We start from the raw sequence: 19841 nt of genomic DNA on the forward strand, positions 1-19841 counted from the left end.
TTAAATAACTTAATTAAGATGTTAATTAAGATCCACTTCATACCTTTGCTCTCCATTAAGCAGTAGTTTTACAGGAGGAAATGGCAACCCACTCAGGTATTTTTGCCTGGAGAATCCCATGGACAGAGGAGCATGGCGGGCTACAGTCAATGGGGTCATAGAGTCGAACATGACTGAAGTGACTTAGCACCAAGCAGCAGTTTTCCTCTCATTACCCAATCTCATAACATCTGTGAAGGCAGAGTCCCTGTCCAGGTACCAAGAGTACTTGGCACAATATTAGCACATGGAAGGCCCTTGATAATATTTACTGAATGAATGAATAAAGACAGTTTACTATCATTCACGACATTCCCTTCCCAGCTGATTCTGAGCTGAAATCATCACAATTAGAACAGTAAGGTCTGACTAATTATTTTGGATATAAGTTCTAATAGCATTTTGTTCTTATGTGTAGAAACCTTAGATTTTAATGTGTTTTGCTATGGTTTCAAGGACTTCAGACTTAAATAAGGCAGAAATTTTAAAAATGAAGTCAGGTGATGAATTTATGTTTTAAAAACAAGTGCCCACTTTGCATACAGACAAATATACTCTTCAAAGTTTGGAAAGAGAAGCTGGTACGGTTTCTATCCAGGTTAGATGCAACTTTTATGAAGACAGTCATAATTTCTTATCAAATAAATCTCAGAACTCAGTTTGAGAGAAAAAGGAAAGGCTTTAGTCAAAATCTTTACAATAAAATAATTATGATTATAAATTTTTAGTTAAATATGTACATATTACATGGTATTTTAAAAAAGAATGGAAATGAATAAAGTTTTCAGGCAAAATCTAATGCACAAATATACCATCTGTTTTAGAATATAACGTCAGTTTAACATTCTTAACAGCTGTGTCAGACAATGGCTCTGCTTTGTGCAAAACATGATAAGCAAAATTAAGAAAAATTCTGCAAAATTCTTTAGTTCCCCAAAGAAGTCACTAAAAAAGAAAAGAGTAAAAGAAAAAAAGTTGTACACTCAAGCTTGATTGTATACAGAGGCTAGAATGACCAGCACTAATGTCACTCCCATATCTGCTAAATAGGTCCTTGGGTAGCTTTAGTTTGCAGTTAAAAGCTGAAGTCCCAGCAACTGTGCTTTTATGCAGCCACATGGCCAATAAGGTAGATGTTGTCATAAAGGTGCCCCACGAAATCTTCACTAATGTTTTGAGCAGCACGCCGGGTATTTCGAATAAATTCTCTTTTTGACATTTTATTCTTCACATGAGGGCTAGTGAGGTCAATGGAAAGTAGAATCAAAGAGTAGCACAGTACATAGACAGCATCTGGAAGGAAAAAGAAACACCTTCAATTATTAGCTGGTTATTAGACAGTGGTCCCAAAGGAAGTGCTCATAATTCCAAAAGATTTAGATTAAAATTAAAGAGAACTGCCTGGGCCTTTTCCAATTTGGTGATGAAAGTCTTGTGTCCTAGAAACCTCGTCTTCTGGGCAAACAGGGATGTCAATTATCCAAACACCAATTCATTGAGCATTTTCTTCAAATTATTTAGGAATTTGTAGTGAAAAGTCATTCTAAATTTAAAAATTTCAGAATTGGTTTTATTTCCCTCTTGCTTTCAAATGTGATATTCCCATTCAACTACCCATAAAATATATTTGTACTCTCAGTATATCCTATTAAAACAAAGTAAGATATTTATTTACATATGCTTTTACAGAAACCTAATTTAATTTGGAAGCATTTTACACAACAAGAAAATGTATTAACTTGGTATTAGAAAATAAAATGTAAACATCTCATAAATTATTATTATTCTTATTTAAGATATGTATAAAAGGTCTAAAAAAATTCTATGGAATTTACATATTAATCTCAAAAGTAAATCTTTAGATTGCTAAACATGAGCCCATGAAGCAAAAAATTTTCTTCTCTATATATTTTCAGGGCAATAGTTGAAGCTTATTGTTATCCTCATGATTCTTGCTACAACTGCTTACTACTACTACTATGGTGTTTATTTTTTCAGAATCTTGCAGTCTTAATAAAGACTGTCTTGCACAAGCATGTTCAACAAATTTCATATGCTAGGAAAAGGTTTGGCAATCTCTGTAATAAGGTAAGAACAACATTCTTGATAGGAAGGAAGAAATAAAGCTGCATCACATGAAAAAATATATAGGTGACTCAGCCTACATCATGCACACATACACACACAGAGTGAAAACTAGTTATATCAAAATTACACTTTAGTAGAAAAATTCTAGGTGTTACCTATGTAATATGTGTATTATTAAAAGCTTTAAAAATAAATTCGCAAGATTTTGATTAGACTAGCAAAAAAATTTCCAATGCTTAAGTAAGAATTTACATACTTAAGTGTAACTTTCCTCCTAAAACAGTATATTTACTACATGTAAATAATAGCTTTGACAAACTAGTCACTGCTAGAAGCAATGAAACAACTATTTGTAATTATGGGAAGTATTTTTCCCCAGAGTGAGGAAAATGTCTCATTTACTACTATTTTTACCCAGAGATGGGAATGGGAGCAGGAAGGAATTCACTATATATATTCTTACCAGGACTAAGGCCAAGTTCTCTCATTAAATCAGGGTTACAAGCACAGAATCTATGTGAGAACTTTGTTATAAGTGTTTCAAGATACTCCCCACGCTCTTCAGGGGCATGGATGTGACGAAAAAATTCTCTCAGTGCATTGGGTAAGAATTGATTTCTAAAGTTATGCAGTGTTACAAGGTCATCCAAGACATCTCTCCTAGTAGAAAAAGGAAAAGGTACAGCTTTAGTTAACTTTTCTCTATTAAAAAAAGATGGGAAACATCATAGATTATTTACTTTTTGGATAAAAATACTTTACTATTTATTACCAGTCTTATAAAGCATATATGTCTTAAAAGTTAAAAAAATCAAAGTGTGATTATCAAGTTAAACAATTTAAAAAAATCTTTCATGAATAGAACAAAAACAAGGTGAAACTAGAAATTTTAATTCTGAAATGAAAAGATGAATTTTTCAGAATTAAAAATGTAACTTCTTTTCAAGAATCTTCTTGGCTAAATTCATATGATCAACAGAATTCTTTACCTTTTTAATTCTGAAAATAAGGAGAATCTACACTTTCTGTACCAATCCACATTGCCAGAGGTAACAACTGCTGATGTGAAGCTTTTTAAAGTGTCTATCTATACCTTAAGAATCTGCTTTTGCATATTTCATATAGTATAATATGAACAGCTTTCTGTGTTTTTATACATGGATCTAACTCATTCATTCTAACGGCTCCACAGTATCCCATCCTAAGGACATAATTCTAATGAAATACATTTAGGCTGTTTACAATTTGTGTACATATGTGCATATATACTTATTATCAATGGCATTCCAATAATCATGCTCTGGGGTTCCCTGCTGGCTCAGATGATAAAGAATCTGCCTGCAATGCAGGAGACCTGGGTTCAATCCCTGGACTGGGAAGATTCTTGCCTGGAGAATCCCCATGGACAGAGGAGCCTGGTGGGCTACAGTTCATGGGGTCACAAAGATCAGACATGACTGACTAAGCACAGCACAATCATGCTTTGTTACATTATGCTTCAATCCTCATTAAACTCAACAATGATTATATGATCATAATCTTAATTTCTACCAGTTGCTTATGGCAGAGACAGGCAAACTATAGCTAGTGGGCCAAATACTACAGAGGCCCATCGGCTGTTCTTTAAATAAAGCTTTATTAGAACACAGCTTTTCTCATTTGTTTACTTATTGTCCATGTCTGCTTTGATGACACAATGGCATAGTTATAAGTGGCTGCAACAGAGATCATATGTCCTTCAAAGTCTAAAATATTTACAGAAAAATCAGGTTTTTCCAAAAAAAAAAAAAAAAAACAAAAACCTGCCAATCCATCGGTACCCAGCATTTCAGGACAAAAAGAGTTAATGATACCATCTTTATGTAAGAAATTTTTTTCAGTGACCAATATGCTGAATTGTGCACCCCTCAAGGCTAGGGATTATGTTTTAATCAACTGCATACTGCAAATTCTAGCAAAGTTCCTGGCATATAATAAATACAAATTGTTGGAAAATCCTGAGAAATTAAACAAAAATGAGAATCATAATGAAAAGGTAAACCTATTTTTGCAACATTCTTTAGATTACTATGAGATCTATAATTTTAAAAATCATAGCTTATGGTGATATCATATAAAAATATTACCACAATATTTTTATGTCCTTGATACCCAGAATTCAAGAGTACAAATGAGTAACTATCAAGTCAGGACAGCACATCAGACACTGTCTCTGGAGAGCACACTATTAAATCATACTTTTCGAATTTTCAAACTTTTACATGACACTTTTCATGTACTGTATCACAAATATATACCTCTTATACCTCCAGGATTTGTGTTTATGAGTACAATTTGTCTATTTGATTTTTGCATGGGCAATTTCAAAATTCAGAACTTTTAGCTACCGAACACTTAGATCTTAGGGCTAGTTATTAAGGAAAAAAGGCTTTGACTTTCTCAAAAATATTTGGTTTTGTGATCTTTGCTATCACAAAGATGTTGGTCTTCCTGGGCTTTTTTTTAATGTTTACAACAGTAAACAGCAAACTCACAGGCAAGTTCAAGTCCACAAGAGTAATGATTTGCAAGGTACAGGAATCTTTTCCCTGTCTTCACTCAATTTTACAACTAGATGACTGTGATTTTTAAAGTAAAACTTAACTAATTAAAAGCATTCCTCAACTCTTTTCCCATGAAAAATTAAATTTATTTTTTTACCTTTCATCAAGATAAATTCTCAGTTTTTTCCAATTTAGTGTCCTTGTACAGAAGATAAACTTTGCTATTTCCTTTGGTGAATCATCAAGGATGCCCTTGGACATAAAGTAGTTCACTCCCTAAGACAGAAAGACAAGTCTACATAAATAAAATCAGTCTTCATTTATAAATTTAACAATTAGGCAACAGCAAAACAATAGCTATAGAGTCTTTCCAGCATCGACAGACTGTTCATAGCTTTTGCATGCAAAATACAAGCTAGAACTTGAACTGACACTATTATTTATGGTTGATAGTTTACATGCAATGAAAAGTAGGAAATTCAAAGTTAAGACTTCTAAAGAAAGTCTGATTCAATTTTCTGACTCATGTCAATTACAAAAAGTATCCAGAAATATCACCTAAACTGGGTTATGGGTAGGGGTAATGAATAACTATTACACAGATTTTAAAAATAAGCCTTGTAATGAAAACTTCAATTGCCTAATGGAAAACATGAAAGTTCAGATACACATTCTAACACACTTTTCAAGGAAACAGATGCTTGAGAAAAAAGGATTCTCCAAATCACAGACTAGCATTTTTTGGGGGTGGGGTGGGGAAGAATAATAATGAAGTTATTTAACTTAAAGTAAAACGGGGAGAGTTCTAGACTAGTTTATGGGTTGTATATAGCCTGGCTTTAAGTACTATTACGTTCTGTAAGAATTTGGCTCCAATACACACTGAGGCAAAACATAGTAAGACAAAACAATTTCAATGTTTTTCATAGGGTTTATCTTTGAATTTCCTTTTCTCTGCATGCCAAATCTTCCAGAGAAGCATTATCCATAAGGTTGTGCCCTACTTTAGATTTAAACCAACAACAACAAAACAGCAACAACAAAAAAATCAAACACTGAAACCAATGTTTTCTCATGTATATGAAGGTCACATTCAAATAAATGTCTCATGTGGATTTGAATGTGCAGTTACTGAAATAAAAGGTAGGTGTGTTTATTTCAACTCACAGTTATCCAGATACATGCATTCCCATGAATGTTTATGTCTGGATAATAGCACAATGTGTGCAGTTAATTGGTAGAGAAAATGACATATTATGTACACGTAACATACTGTTTTCACACATAAATTCCTTTAGCATTTCTTCCCTTTACAAACAATGACACAGTACTCAGAAACACTGCATACATTAGGAACTCAAAGAGTTGGAAGAATTTTTATAAAAACTCCCATAAAAATTTTATATTACATTTTTAGAGCAATTTGGTACCATGAGGTTATGCTTTTGAAAGGTTATAATTTTCTATAGAATGTAATTCAAAAAGATAAGATTTTTATACAAAATTAATTTTATGAGCCATCAAGATAATAGGATATTAGCAATGTTATCAAATTTTCATGAGAATTTTAAAAGTGTAAAAGCAATCCTAAAAGCACTGATTTTAAAAAGCACTGACTTTAAAAAGAACGAAGTGTGAGAACATGTGACTCTGTCAACTCAGTGGGAAGCCATCTTTCAGACTGCACTGTACCCGGATAGGAGGCTAGAGCATGTAATATGGTCAAGATGGAAAGGAAAGCCACGGAACTTGTTTGCAGTAAGGCTCTCAGCAATAGCCTGAGGGGGTAGGAACCAGGGAAATAGGAATGAGTTTTCCATCCTTCCCTCCATTAGTTTGAACAATCGAGAGTTGACTGTATATTTAATTAATCTACTTAGCAAGATTAAGTCAGGTTTGATTTCTTTTCCAAAATTCATCCATTTAAAAAGTGTAACAAAATATTAGAAGTTATTTCCAGTGTTAATTTTAATCCAAGTGATTCAAAGACAAAGGCATGTCAGTTAAGTAGTAATGAACAGGTTCTTTATTCAAGCTTACTTGTAAATCAGTATTTAAGAGATACAAAACTAATTCTAATTTACTTTCTAAAAATTTACAAAATATAAAAAAACTAATGTGATCTATTAAATAGTATGTAATTCTCTAATTATATGATATATGCCATTTTTAATATTGCTTGATGCTCCTCACTTATAAACAAACACTGGCATTTGCCTTATGCAAGCATCATAAAATTATTGGTCATTTCCTCTTTCTATGGACTACATGTTTGAAAATTTAACATATAATCTCACTCGAGTTCTCCAAAATCAATTAAACGCAAAGGAGGAAGCAGATGGTTTTAAACACAATCCTGAAAACCAGCAACACAAACTTGAAATCAGTAGCACTGTTGGTTTTGAGGAAAGCCTCAATTTCAAGCCTGGGATTCCTCTGGAAAGGAAGATTACTTCAGAAGGGCTGTTGGAGTGAAGGGTTAAGAGATGACACAACATAAAAAGGCATAGGACCAGATTACAATTGTCTTCAATAAGCAAGCTGGCAACCATCCAAAACTATCTTGTTTTGTAAGCAGTAAATACAAAAGAAACTACAGCATGAACTCTGTTGAGTAACTATACATTTGCTTAATACGTGTATAAGTATTGTTGATTTTTAAATAAAGTTTCAGAAGAATGTTACAGAGGAATCCCTACACCATATTGGAGGTGTTGTTTAATCACTAAGTTGCGACCCCATGAACTGCAGCACACCAGGCTTTCCTGTCCTTCACTATCTCCCAGAGTTTGCTCAGACTCATGTCTATTGAGTTGGTGATTGCTATCCAATCATATTCTCTGTCGCCCCCTTTTCCTCTTGCCCTCAATCTTTTCCAGCATCAGAATCTTTTCCAGTGAGTCAGCTCTTCGCATCAGGTGGCCACAGAATCGGAGCTTCAGCTTCAGAATGGTGACGAAATCAATCAAAAGGGTTGATTTCCTTTAGGGATTGACTGGTTTGATCTCCTTGCTGGCCAAAGGATTCTACCACCAAGAGTCTTCTCCAGCACCACAGTTCAAAAGCATCAATTCTTTGGTACTCAGCTGTCTTTATAGTCCACATCTCACAACCGTACATGACTACTGCAAAAACCATAGCTTTGACTAGACGGACCTTTGTCAGCAAAGTGATGTCTCTGCTTTTTAATACCCTGTCTAGGTTTGTCACAGCTATTCTTCCAAGGAGCAAGAGTCTTTCAATTTTGTGGCTACAGTCACCATCCACAGTGATTTTGGAGCCCAAGGAAATGAAATCTGACACTGTTTCCACATTTTCCCCATCTATTTGCCATGAAGTTATGGGACTGGATGCCATGATCTTCATTTTTTGAATGCTGAGTTCTAAGCCAGCTTTTTCACTTTTCTCTTTTCACCTTCATCAAGAGGCTCTTTAGTTCCTCTTAGCTTTCTGCCATAAGAATGGTGTCATCTGTGTATCTGAGGTTATTGATATTTCTCCTGGTACTCTTGATTCCAGCTTGTGCTTCATCCAGCCTGGCATTTAACATGATGTACCTTGGTGGCTCAGAGGTTTAAGTGTCTGCCTGGAATGCAGGAGACCAGGGTTCGATCCCTGGGTCGGGAAGATCCCCTGGAGAAGGAAATGGCAACCCACTCCAGTACTCTTGCCTGGAGAATCCCATGGAGGGAGGAGCCTGGTAGGCTACAGTCTATGGGGTCGCAAAGAGTCAGACATGACTGAGCGACTTCACTTTCACTTTTACCCTGCACATAAGTTAAATAAGCAGGGTGACAATATACAGCCTTGACGTACTGCTTTCCCAATTTTGAACCAGTCTGTTGTTCCATGTCAGCAACCAATCTGTTGCTTCCTGAATACAGGTTTCTCAGATGGTAGGTAATGTGGAGAATTCCATGGACAGAGGAATATGCTAGACCCTATAGCATTAATGATAGTTATTAATCAGGACTAGAACTCTCAGCAGTATAGATATGTGCTTCTGTGAGTCTGTGTCTTATAGGTAGCAAGGAAATCATGACCCAGTACTAGTCTAAATTAACACAGTTTCCAGAAAAAGGAAGGGTGTAGCTCATTATCATCCACATGATATAGTACAATAAGTGTCCAATTCTGGGTATTGAGTTTTATGGGACATATTGACAAACTAGAACCATCCGAATAAAGGAAACCAGGGTCTGAGTGGGTTGTTGGAAGGTTAGACTTTATGTTAAATAAGGAAGAACCAAGGGAGATAGAGATATTAGGTCTAAAGATGAAGCTATTTAGGAAAGAAGAAAAGATTAAGACATTGAGACATCTGAAGAGGTTAAGACTTGTGACATCTGTGTCACAAAGAAAATAAACACTGTGTGTGGTTTGATTTAAACTGATGAAACTTAGAACTTCTTGCCCCCCAAAATACATACTGCTAGGTTTTCAGTGATAGAAAGTAACAAGTATCAGAGTTTCACTTTAAGAATATATAAAAATAGTGACTTTCAAGGGGCCCCTTTTCACATAGTAATGGGAAAAGTAAAAAACTAAGGCATGAGCAAGGTGAGAAAATTGAATACAAATCTACTGACTTAATGTAGTAGTACGTGTGTGTTAGTCGCTCAGTCATATCCAATCCTTTGTGACCTCATGGATTGTAGCCCATCAGGCTCCTCTGTCCATGGGATTCTCCAGATAAGAATACTGGAATGGGTTGCCATAGGAGAAAAAAATGGCAAAATTAATGGCAAAAAAGTAAGAGGACAAAATTGGAGCTGCAAGTAGAGGAGAACAGGGGAAAGGATCGAAAATACAGGTGGGGTCTAAGATACTTTCTCAGCCTGGAGGACGGGATGGCTGTACTGGTTCAGAGACAGGTGTTTGGAGAAAGCATTAAAAGACAAAAACAGAGTGCACGTTGGTTTTCTTTTTAGGGAAGATAAGCCATCCAGAAAGAGTTGGACAAGAGCAAACTCTTGGCTCCTTGAGCAAAATGGTAAAGATTTCTATCAACAGCGGTGGAGGGTATAACAGGAAATCCATTAGGAACATACAAAAGGAATGGTAAGCAGCAATGAAAACCCAAGAGCAGTTAAGGTGAATTCATCTCATCTCATGTTAAAGCTTTAAATAGAATACATGCTTTCAGTGATTCAAAGATAATATATATATATATATCAAGAAATTCTGTAAAGCATCCTCCCTGGAGTCCATCACTAAAATTTATTATGCAAATGACAGCACCAAGACTTAATCAATATAATTAGAGTGGTAAGTTGTTTAGACATAAGGTTTATTTAGGTAGCAAAAACAAGTAAGTTAAGAAAACATATGCAAATAGCTAAAACCAATATTAAGAAGGCATTCAGATAGAAGAACGATATGTTGAATGAAGCTCAGTCCCCATTTTCTTATTACTGTAAGAATGGCTCTTTCACACAGCCATTTCTGTTTTAAGATATACATTCTTTGCTTTTCTTCTATTGTATTAAACTCATGTTTTTCTCTATTTCTGGAGAAGGAAATGGCAACCCACTCCAGTACTCTTGCCTGGAGAATCCTGTGGAGGGAGGAGCCTGGTAGGCTACAGTCCATGGGATTGCAGAGTCGGACACGACTGAGCGACTGAGCGAGTGACATGTTTTTCTCTATTTTTAAAAATAAAATCATTATTACCCATAGTGTACTTCAAAGGCAAAAATCTACTATATATATGTTCAGAACCAAAAAATATATATCTGGGGACAAAGCGAATTCTAGGAAACTAGGCATGTAAAGTACTGACTTCTGCTGTGAACCTAAAACTGCTTTAAATGATAAAGTCTTAATTGTTTTAAGTGCTGAATACTAGTACTGAAAGTACTGGCAATCGGCCCAGACACTTGGCAGAAACATTGTGTAACAGTTGGTATCAATAGAAAAAATTACTAATAAAACAAAACTGACATACTAGGGAGTATCTTTAATGTGTTTTCCTAAAGAACAACTTAGGAAAGAAATTTAGTGAAAAAATTTGCTTTAACTAGTTTTGTTCAAACTTGCTGTTGTAGAAAATGTAAAAAACAAGTATTACAGCTACTACTTTTCAGGTAATAAATCTGTCCTTTGAGCATTACACAACAGAAAGCAAACTGGACACTGCATTTGATTTCCTTTTTAAAAGGACATTTGAAAACTTTTAGAATAACAATCCTTAAATTTTAACAATAAATACTTATAAAATGAAATACTTCAATCTAGATTTCTAATTTTTGTTTCAAAATGGAACTGATCTATTAATAGTCAAGTGTACATTTTAACCACAGGGAAATGAGCAATTGAAATGTAACATTTTCACAGTAAAAAAAACATAAAAATAAGATATTATATTATAAAAGCTTTAATTTTAAAATTTTAATTATTTCTAAAAAAAATTAGCACATCAGGGGAAGCCCTTCCCCCAGTCAGAGTATTCCCATTGTCTTATTTGAAAATAGCAGCAGCAGTGGCTAAGATGACAGCTCTGATACCATTTTTCCTTTTCCTAGTGTTATCATAATTGCCAATAAAAATGCAAAATCTATTAATATTAGCCAGCGCAGAATTTCTCATTCTTCCTATTTATTTAGAGAACATGGGCACTATAGTTAATGGAAAAAACACATGTAGAAATTCTTCTAGGGATATATGCTCTGCAAATTAAAATATCAACACTTTGTATTTTAGCTGAAGTAAAATAAAGATTATATTACTTAAAGGGCAAGTTTTAAAACTAGGTATCCATGTTTCTATGCTGTCATTTCATTTCATTCTACCCACTAAGTTTAGCTATGCCACTCTCTGATGTACAACACTGTCCTTCAGCATGTAACTTCAGAAATGTCACACAATACTTTTACTCATGGTAATTTAATTATCGTTAATCTAATCAATAGATTGGAAAGACTAAAGGAAAAGCTCTGACCAAATTTTTGAAGTTCTCTAACTGGAATTGGTCAGAACCCCATATTCTGTCTGGAAGATGATGAAAAGTCATGAGTATGGAATATGGACTGAAGTCAGCTTACTCATGGACCTGTCTGAGTTGGCAAGGATTTCAGTCTCCAAAAACAATTTACGGAGGGCTTTTGATACATGAAAGTACACAATGCTGAGGAACTGCTAAGAACAGTCACACCTACACCCTAAATTATTTGTAGCTATTAGAAAATGTCAACAGGAAACTCAAAAAAAGCAGGGATAGTTCAAAGAAAATAAAAAGAAAAATGGAAAATCATCTCGAATGGAGTCCAGGAAAAATGGAGGTGAGGTGGAGGACAGATCTTTCTGTTTCTTTTTCATAGGAGAGAAAGCAATGCCATCAGACAAAAATTACATGAACTTCGTTGTCTAAGGTTTCAAATAACACTACAAAGTTCCTATTCATTGGTTCTAACAGCTTCAAACAGAAAGCAAGCTGTATCTGTGAGTTCTAAGAGTCACCAGGAGTCACACCCGTCACTGGGACAGACCACTGCATGAAGATGACGTTACTTCTAAAGTGATAAATTACTCAGTTCACTTCAGTTCAGTCCCTCAGTCATGTCTGACTCTTTGTGACCTCATGGACTGCATGCCAGGCCTCCCTGTCCATCACCAACTCCCGGAGTTTACTCAAACTGATGTCTGTTGAGTCGGTGATGCCATCCAACCATCTTATCCTCTGTCATCCCCGTCTTCTCCTGCCTTTAATCTTTCCCAGCATCAAGGTCTTTTCAAATGAGTCAGTTCTTCACATTAGGTGGCCAAAGTATTGGAGTTTCAGTTTCAACATCAGTCCTTCCAATGAATATTCAGGACTGATTTCCTTTAGGGTGGACTGGCTGGATCTCCTTGCTGTCGAAGGGACTCTCAAGAGTCTTCTCCAACACCACAGTTCAAAAGCATCAATTCTTCGGCGCTCGGCTTTCTTCACCGTCCAACTCTCACATCCATACATGACCACTGGAAAAACCATAGCCTTGACTAGCTGGGCTTTTGTTGGCAAAGGAATGTCTCTACTTTTTAATATGCTGTCTAGGTTGGTCATCACTTTTCTTCCAAGGACTTAGGTGTCTTTTAATTTCATGGCTGCAGTCACCATCTGCAGTGATTCTGGAGCCCCCCAAAATAAAGTCTGTCACTGTTTTCCACTGTTTCCCCATCTATTTCCCATGAAGTGATGGGACCAGATGTCATGATCTTAGTTTTCTGAATGTTGAGCTTTAAGCCAACTTTTTCACTCTCCTCTTTCAGTTTCATCAAGAGGCTCTTTAGTTCTTCTTCGCTTTCTGCCGTAAGAGGAGATAAATTACTACTAAAAGTTAAATATAGCAATCATTATTGTAATTATATTGACAAAATTGCTGGTAGGCTATGTAAGCTTCTAGAAAAATACTATCTCTGATCTGTCTGTAAATTAGAAAAAGATAGCATTAATCAAAATATGGAGATAAATCTCTATTAGGTTAAGGTATGGTTACTAACACTTCAAACTAATGACAAAGTGACACATTTAAGCACTAATGTTATGTCTAGAATTCCTGCTTTATAAAAATCACACACAAACATTTCACTTGCCATATGTGCATTTACAGAAATACACATACACACATATATAGCTATTTAAATGACAGACTTTGATAAATAAAACTTACAATTTTATATTATCTGGAATATACATTTATAAATATATTTTAACAGCTCTGAAGCAATTTTCAAATAAACAAGACTTTTTAAATGTTTTCCTGACTGAGAACAAATGAATACTTTTAAAAGGACATTAAAAAAAAAAAGATTTTTCAAAAACCCAAATCTTATTACTAGAGAAGCTGGGGTTTAAATGGTAGTTTTGTTGTCATCACAGGTGCATACTCTTTCATGTAATTGAAGTCTCTGTTCATCCTACCACTATTTCAGCCAAACATGTTTAAATTTGAGCATAATGTTGTATGTACCTTGATTTATTGCTTAAAATGTCTTTCAAAAGATTAAGCATTACCACTGAACCAAAAAGTTACTCGTTAATAACACTATTATTAAAATATGCAAAAACTGCTTATCACATGTCAGAAAACAAAATTAAAGGCAAAGTTTATCACTATCTAAAGCTAGAAGATGCTGGTATTTCTGATACATACTTGATGAAGGACCATTACTCAGGTGTAAACTATTTATCTACTACAACTGAAAAGTTCCAGGAGACAAAGAACCCCTAAGCCTAGAGCAGTACCTGCTGCTGATACTATGGTGTGTGCAGTTGTGCTTCTAGGATAAAATAAAGCTACAGTTTGGTGAGCACTAAGCATTTAACACATACTATTTCATTAAATCTTCATGACACCTCCATGATATACATACTACTATTATTCCCATTTTGGAGTTGGGGAAATTGAAGCACAGAAGGTGTAAATAATTTGCCAGAGGCCAAAGTTATATGCCTAGGAAGTGCAGAGATACTTAATAAATATCTGTTAAATGAATGCTCAACTCTTTCTGTATAAAGCTTCTAGATGACTTTCAAGAGAAGCTGTAAACTTGTAAGGATTATATAATTCAAACAGCGGGGAGAAAAGACAATTGTAACATAAAAAAGAAAAAAAAGTATATCTAAAACCTATGAGTTAGATAGGTGCACCATAAACACCTCAAATTATAAACTCATAAAGATTAAAATCACTATTCCAAAAATAAAAAGCGACATGTCATTCTAATGATATATTTAATTATATTTATATTTTTGCTAATAAGTGGTTCAGAAAGATCTTAAGACTTTTATTATATAGAAGGTATCTCTAAAAATCTTATGAAAGGGAAAAACGTTACATAATCTTATGGATAAATGTACACTACAACTAGCTGGTTGAAAATGCATAGTGTTTCTTTAATACTTCCATATTTCAAAGCTGCAATTAAATTGATAGATGGTGTGCAACTGATGATATCCAATAATTGAGGAAATATTGTCTTTTCAATTTCTGATAAAGCCGTCATATTTGAGTGACATCTACTGTGACACTGGTAGCAACAATTTCAAATTCAGAAAAGACATTCAGGGGAGACAACTACTTCTGATGGTAAAGCTGAGAACTTAAATCTAGAAAGCGATGTCAAGTTTCACTGAAACTGTGATTACATCAGATAAAGAAGAACACTGGAGAGGTGTCAAGGTGGTCAGATAGGGTATAATTAGGAAATAAAAGATAAACAATTTTCTTGGAAATGTATTTAAACTATAAATACAATACTGCAGTTTCTAGGAACATTTATCTAAATTGGTAACTAAATTCATACAAAGAAAAAAATCTCCCTAATTTTCAGCATTTCCTATTTTAAAATATGAAGTATGAGTGCTGTGGTGTCAAAAATATTCTAATTAAAATATACTAATTTTATTCTTTCCTCTAGTTCTTAGTCCTCAGTACACTGTGCATTAATTTCAGTATGCTTTTACTCCAGTAGCAAATTAGTATTTTCTATAACATACAGAGGGCTTCTCTCATAGCTCAGTTGGTAAAGAATGTGCCTGCAATGCAGAAGACCCCGGTTTGATTCCTGGGTCAGGAAGATCCCCTGGAGAAGGGAAAGGCTACCCACTCTAGTATTCTGGCCTGGAGAATTCCACGGACTGTATGGTCCATGGGGTCGCAAAGAGTTGGACACAACTGAGCGACATAACATACAGAGGAAAACAAAAACAAAGCCCATCAGGTGGTTTGGGTGATGAATAAACTATGGAATACTCTAGTCCTGAATCTTTTTCAATTAGATACAGACTAGAAAGGGGCCTGGGAAACTAATTTTCTCTGAAGCTTCTGAAAGGTTTATGCCAAGTCTATAAATGTCCTTCTGCAGACTGATTCTAAACCACGTGTGGGAATGACTTGGAGACAGGGGAGGGTATGGGAGGATGGTCAAAGATACAGTAGGGTCAGGACAAAGTGTAAAATAAAGTTGATCTAGTAGACACCAGACAAAACCAACACATGACAGATCAGATTGAAACAGACAGAAACATACATACATACGCACATACCGACATATACATCATGTTGCCCTTAAGAGAGTTTTAATGTTTAGTATGACTAAATGCTTAGTTACGTATGACTAACTTTAGTTTAGTATGACTTGACTAGCTGTACCAGGTAGAAGGTTATTAAGTTATCTAGACAGAGGTTAATTAATATTCAGTGTCTAAGAGGCAGAGTTTTTTTGTACTTTGACTCTAATGATGATCAAGGTAAAGGGATTTTGCTAATGAATCAGAGCATTTTAGGTCTTTTGAGTGTATATATGTATTTTTATAGAGAAGGTATATTTGGTAAGGGATTCCTCTCATTGTCAACAAGCTCCTTTTGCTCTAAATAAATTCTCATCAGCAAACTGAAGATAAAATTAATTTGCTAATGAGAACCAGCAATGTCTATTTTTTCTGAAAAAACTTGGCTCAGAATTACATGTCAAACTCCTATGAGTTTGGGTGATGATGATTATGTAGCATTAGTAGGTTTTAACTACAAAGAGCAGGAACCTCAATTCAAAAAATGTCCAGTGATTTATTGCCTCATATAAGTCCCAAATTACTAAGGCTCTAGGATTTTTAGGCTCACACACGGAACACAGACCCAATTCTTTCTTTCCAGTGTGTCTTTCTGGGTGTGTTAACAACCTACATGGCTGCAAGGTGGTCAGAGGTGTTTCTATCACTCCATCCCTATACACCCATGTCCAGAAGTACACGTGTGCACAGACAGCACACAGTATTCTTTCTTCCAATCTCATAGGTTGGCACTGCATTACATGGATGTCATGGAAGCCAAAGGGAATGAAAGCAACATGATTAGCTTGGGATAATCTATACTCAACTCCTGAAGAATGGAGCTGGCTGTTGAGGGTCTTTATCTAGTGAGGTATCTAAGTGATGGGATTTAAATCCTACCCATTTAGGACTATAGGGATTTAAAAAAAAATAACTTTCACAATAGTGGAACTGGAAGGAACTCTAGACATCTCCTGAGTACTGCTTATATTCTTTCGTTTTTCCACACTGTGTAGCAGTAACTATTGCCTTCTGGTAATTAAGTATAGTCACTTCAACCACAGAATAATTATCTATGCTTGTACCTTTTCTTCCTCCCTTTAGGTCTATTTGTTCAGTGGCAGGAGGACCTAAAACAGCGAGAGGGTGGTCTCTGCAAGCAATTTGAATTGTTGTGTCTCTGGTGTCAATACTCTTGCCTTGACTATTAATGTCTCTAAACCAGCAGAGCCCCAGGAACAAGGGAAGCAGAATCACACATTTTTCGAGTGGCTCACTAGTGAACACACTGCTGCAGACTCTTGGAAGCCTGCTCAAAGGCCGTTTTGCTCTTTCACTGCTTCTAGCATCTCAGCCACAGTTTCTAAATCATGTTAAGTCTAAGCCAATTGCATAACCCTTTCTCTTCTGTTCTCCGCTGGTCTAGTGGTGTTCATGTGATTCAGTTCGGGTCATAAGACATGAGCAGAAGCATACTGAAGGCTCCAGAAAAGAATTTTTTCTCCTTAATCAGCATAAGGAATTTGAGGAGTTTGCCGCTGATCTTTGTGCTGAGGGTACTTTCATATGAGAATGTGATGCCTTGAGTAATGGTAGCCAGTCAACACATTGAGCTCCCACTGTATCACTGAAACAACTTTGGGATACCCATTCTGGGTGTCTTCTGAAGCAAATAAATTTATATGGCTTAAACCATTATTAGGCTCTTTGTTCTTTCAAGCCAAAAACACCTAGATGAACCATACAGGGAAAGTGGGTACTAAAGGTACATCATAAAATGTGGTACCGAGTAGAGCAGCACAGTGAAGGGGAGTGAGGACCCAATCATTCCTAGACACGTTTTAGTTTGTGACATTAGCTAAGAGCTTAGGCATTCTCTCTCTGTGCTATGAGGCACTGTTTAAAGTACACCCATCTGACTGTCAAACTGGCTCAGGTTCTACTATATGGCTTAAGTTTATTCCTGAGAGACTGCTCTAACTTCAGTGAAAAGATAAAGTCAAACTTCAAGGCCTGCAGAGCTGGGATAAAACCCCCAAAAGCGGTACATTTGCCAAACTAAAAAGCATCTTTTGTGGCCTGTCAATCTTCCCTGGGAATACCGCTGTTGCAGATTTAACGGAGTTAGTGTACAGAATGAGACACCAAGGGTATGTTGATGAATGATCTGTTCCAAGTTATTGACACAAGTACTTCATCAGTGTCTACAGGTAGTTATTTGAATACAATATTGCTATCAGGTTTGATGTCCTACCCTTATTTTCCACACTTAACATGTTTGACTACAATCAAAATATAGAACATGAATAAAACTCTTGGTTGTCTAGACTCAACTCTGTTTTATTATTATTATTATTGTAATTAATACTATCAGACCAAAGGAAAGAGAACAAAAAATTATAGATCCATAGACTTTAAATAGGAAAGGAGATTATAGATAAAATAAACATCATATAGCTGTCAGTGAATAATAGGGTATTTCATCATTTAATCCAGGTTTATTTAATTCATTTAGAAACACATTCACACAGAGTAAGACTACAGATAATCTACCCTAGCATACCTCAGAATGTGTCCCCCAGAATGTTACTTTATAGCCCTCCACCCCACCTCGCCAAAAAGAGACTATGACAAAAAAACTCACTCACAACACTTTCCTCTTAGATATTCACAATGGGCATCAATATATTATAAAGGCTTTGAAAAGTTACTCTTTAAATAAGCCAACTAATTGTAACTTATCATGATCAAATTTATTAGACTTGGGAAATCTCTTGACTGTGTCCATTATCTTGTGGAATAATTATTCCAAAAAATACATTTGGGAAATGTGTACTTCCTGATGATATCAGAGTTTTATACCTCCAGGAAAATAGTTACTGTTCATCACTGCTTTTATGGTATGAAGTCATGGCAATGAACATTTTGGTGCTGTATACTGGAACAAAAAAGTAAGATTTTATATATGAGACAATGTAAAAATTGAGTACAAACACCCAAGTCCTTTTCTATAATGGAGAACTCCTCCAAATTTCCTGTTTGTATTTTAGCTGGTCCAACAACAAAAAGATGATCCCTTGAAAATAATTTGCTTACACATTTACATCTAAAATATATGCTTAGGTAAAATTTAAAATGTTTCTCATAATAGATTTTATCCCAGATCTGTCTAACAAAATACATATAACTGTATGCATGTGGTCCTTTCTACATGAACACAGGAAAAATGTGCTTATATAGTGTTTAAAAGACTTCTTTACCTGACCCCAGTGAGGATACTGGTGATTCCCTGATGGCTCAGACGGTAAAGCGTCTGCCTGCAATGCGGGAGACCCAGGTTTGATCCCTGGGTCAGGAAGATCCCCTAGAGAAGGAAATGGCAATCCACTCCAGTACTCTTGCCTGGAAAATTCCATGGACAGATAAGCCTGGTGGGCTACAGTCCATGGGGTTGCAAAGAGTCGGACATGACTGAGTGACTTCACTTTAATGAGGATATTATTTTAAAAATTTATAAACATATACAGAAACAAAAATGAGCCTATAACATAAAGTTAAACCATGTTCACTACCAATTTCAGCCTCTAAATTTACAAATAACTATGTCAAGAAAACATTTATTACTCAGTGGAATAAGTTACTGGTTTATAAGTAAAATTACTTTATTATAATAATGCTGGGGAATAAAATCACACACGTAACTTGTACATGCAGGGGAAATATGGCCTAATATAAACAGATGGTTTTTAGCACATTCCTTTACTAGAATGTGGTCACCTGCCACAAGGTACACAAGCTCATGCACAAGATCAAGACTTTACATACAGCTGAGATCACAACGTCATGCATATAACAGCAGCGTGCTAGGCAATCGTACCACAAACTGTGCAGAAGTTCTCCCCCACCCCATGAGCCACTGCCAGCAGCTGCTGTGGAGTTTGGTTACCCATATCCGTGACATGAACGATGTCCTTTGGAGAATCTTGCTCCCTGTGGCTGCAAGTATTCTTATTTTTATAATATTTTAATGATGCTTGCTATCAAAATGTTAAGTACAGAACTAGAAATTATGGAAAAGTAGATTTATTACAATACTGAACAATTATATACATCTTATCTCAGGTACTTAAACACTGCTT

The 19841-nt window shown here is 35.5% G+C and overlaps 1 protein-coding gene across 1 annotated transcript in view; it reads right to left on the reverse strand.

Annotated features, from left to right (window-relative positions):
- Positions 1-805: 805 nt before the first annotated feature.
- Positions 806-19841, reverse strand: part of FBXO8 (F-box protein 8) — a 37778-nt gene continuing 18742 nt past the window's right edge. The window contains exons 4-6 of the mRNA XM_052645122.1: positions 4828-4946; positions 2591-2787; positions 806-1332 (exon numbers count right to left, since the gene is read on the reverse strand). Coding sequence (XP_052501082.1) covers positions 1145-1332; positions 2591-2787; positions 4828-4946 — 504 coding nt within the window. The 3' untranslated portion in view covers positions 806-1144. The remainder of the gene's footprint in view (positions 1333-2590; positions 2788-4827; positions 4947-19841) is intronic.

This window comes from Budorcas taxicolor, chromosome 8, assembly GCF_023091745.1.
Source record: "Budorcas taxicolor isolate Tak-1 chromosome 8, Takin1.1, whole genome shotgun sequence".
NCBI lineage: Eukaryota > Metazoa > Chordata > Mammalia > Artiodactyla > Bovidae > Budorcas > Budorcas taxicolor.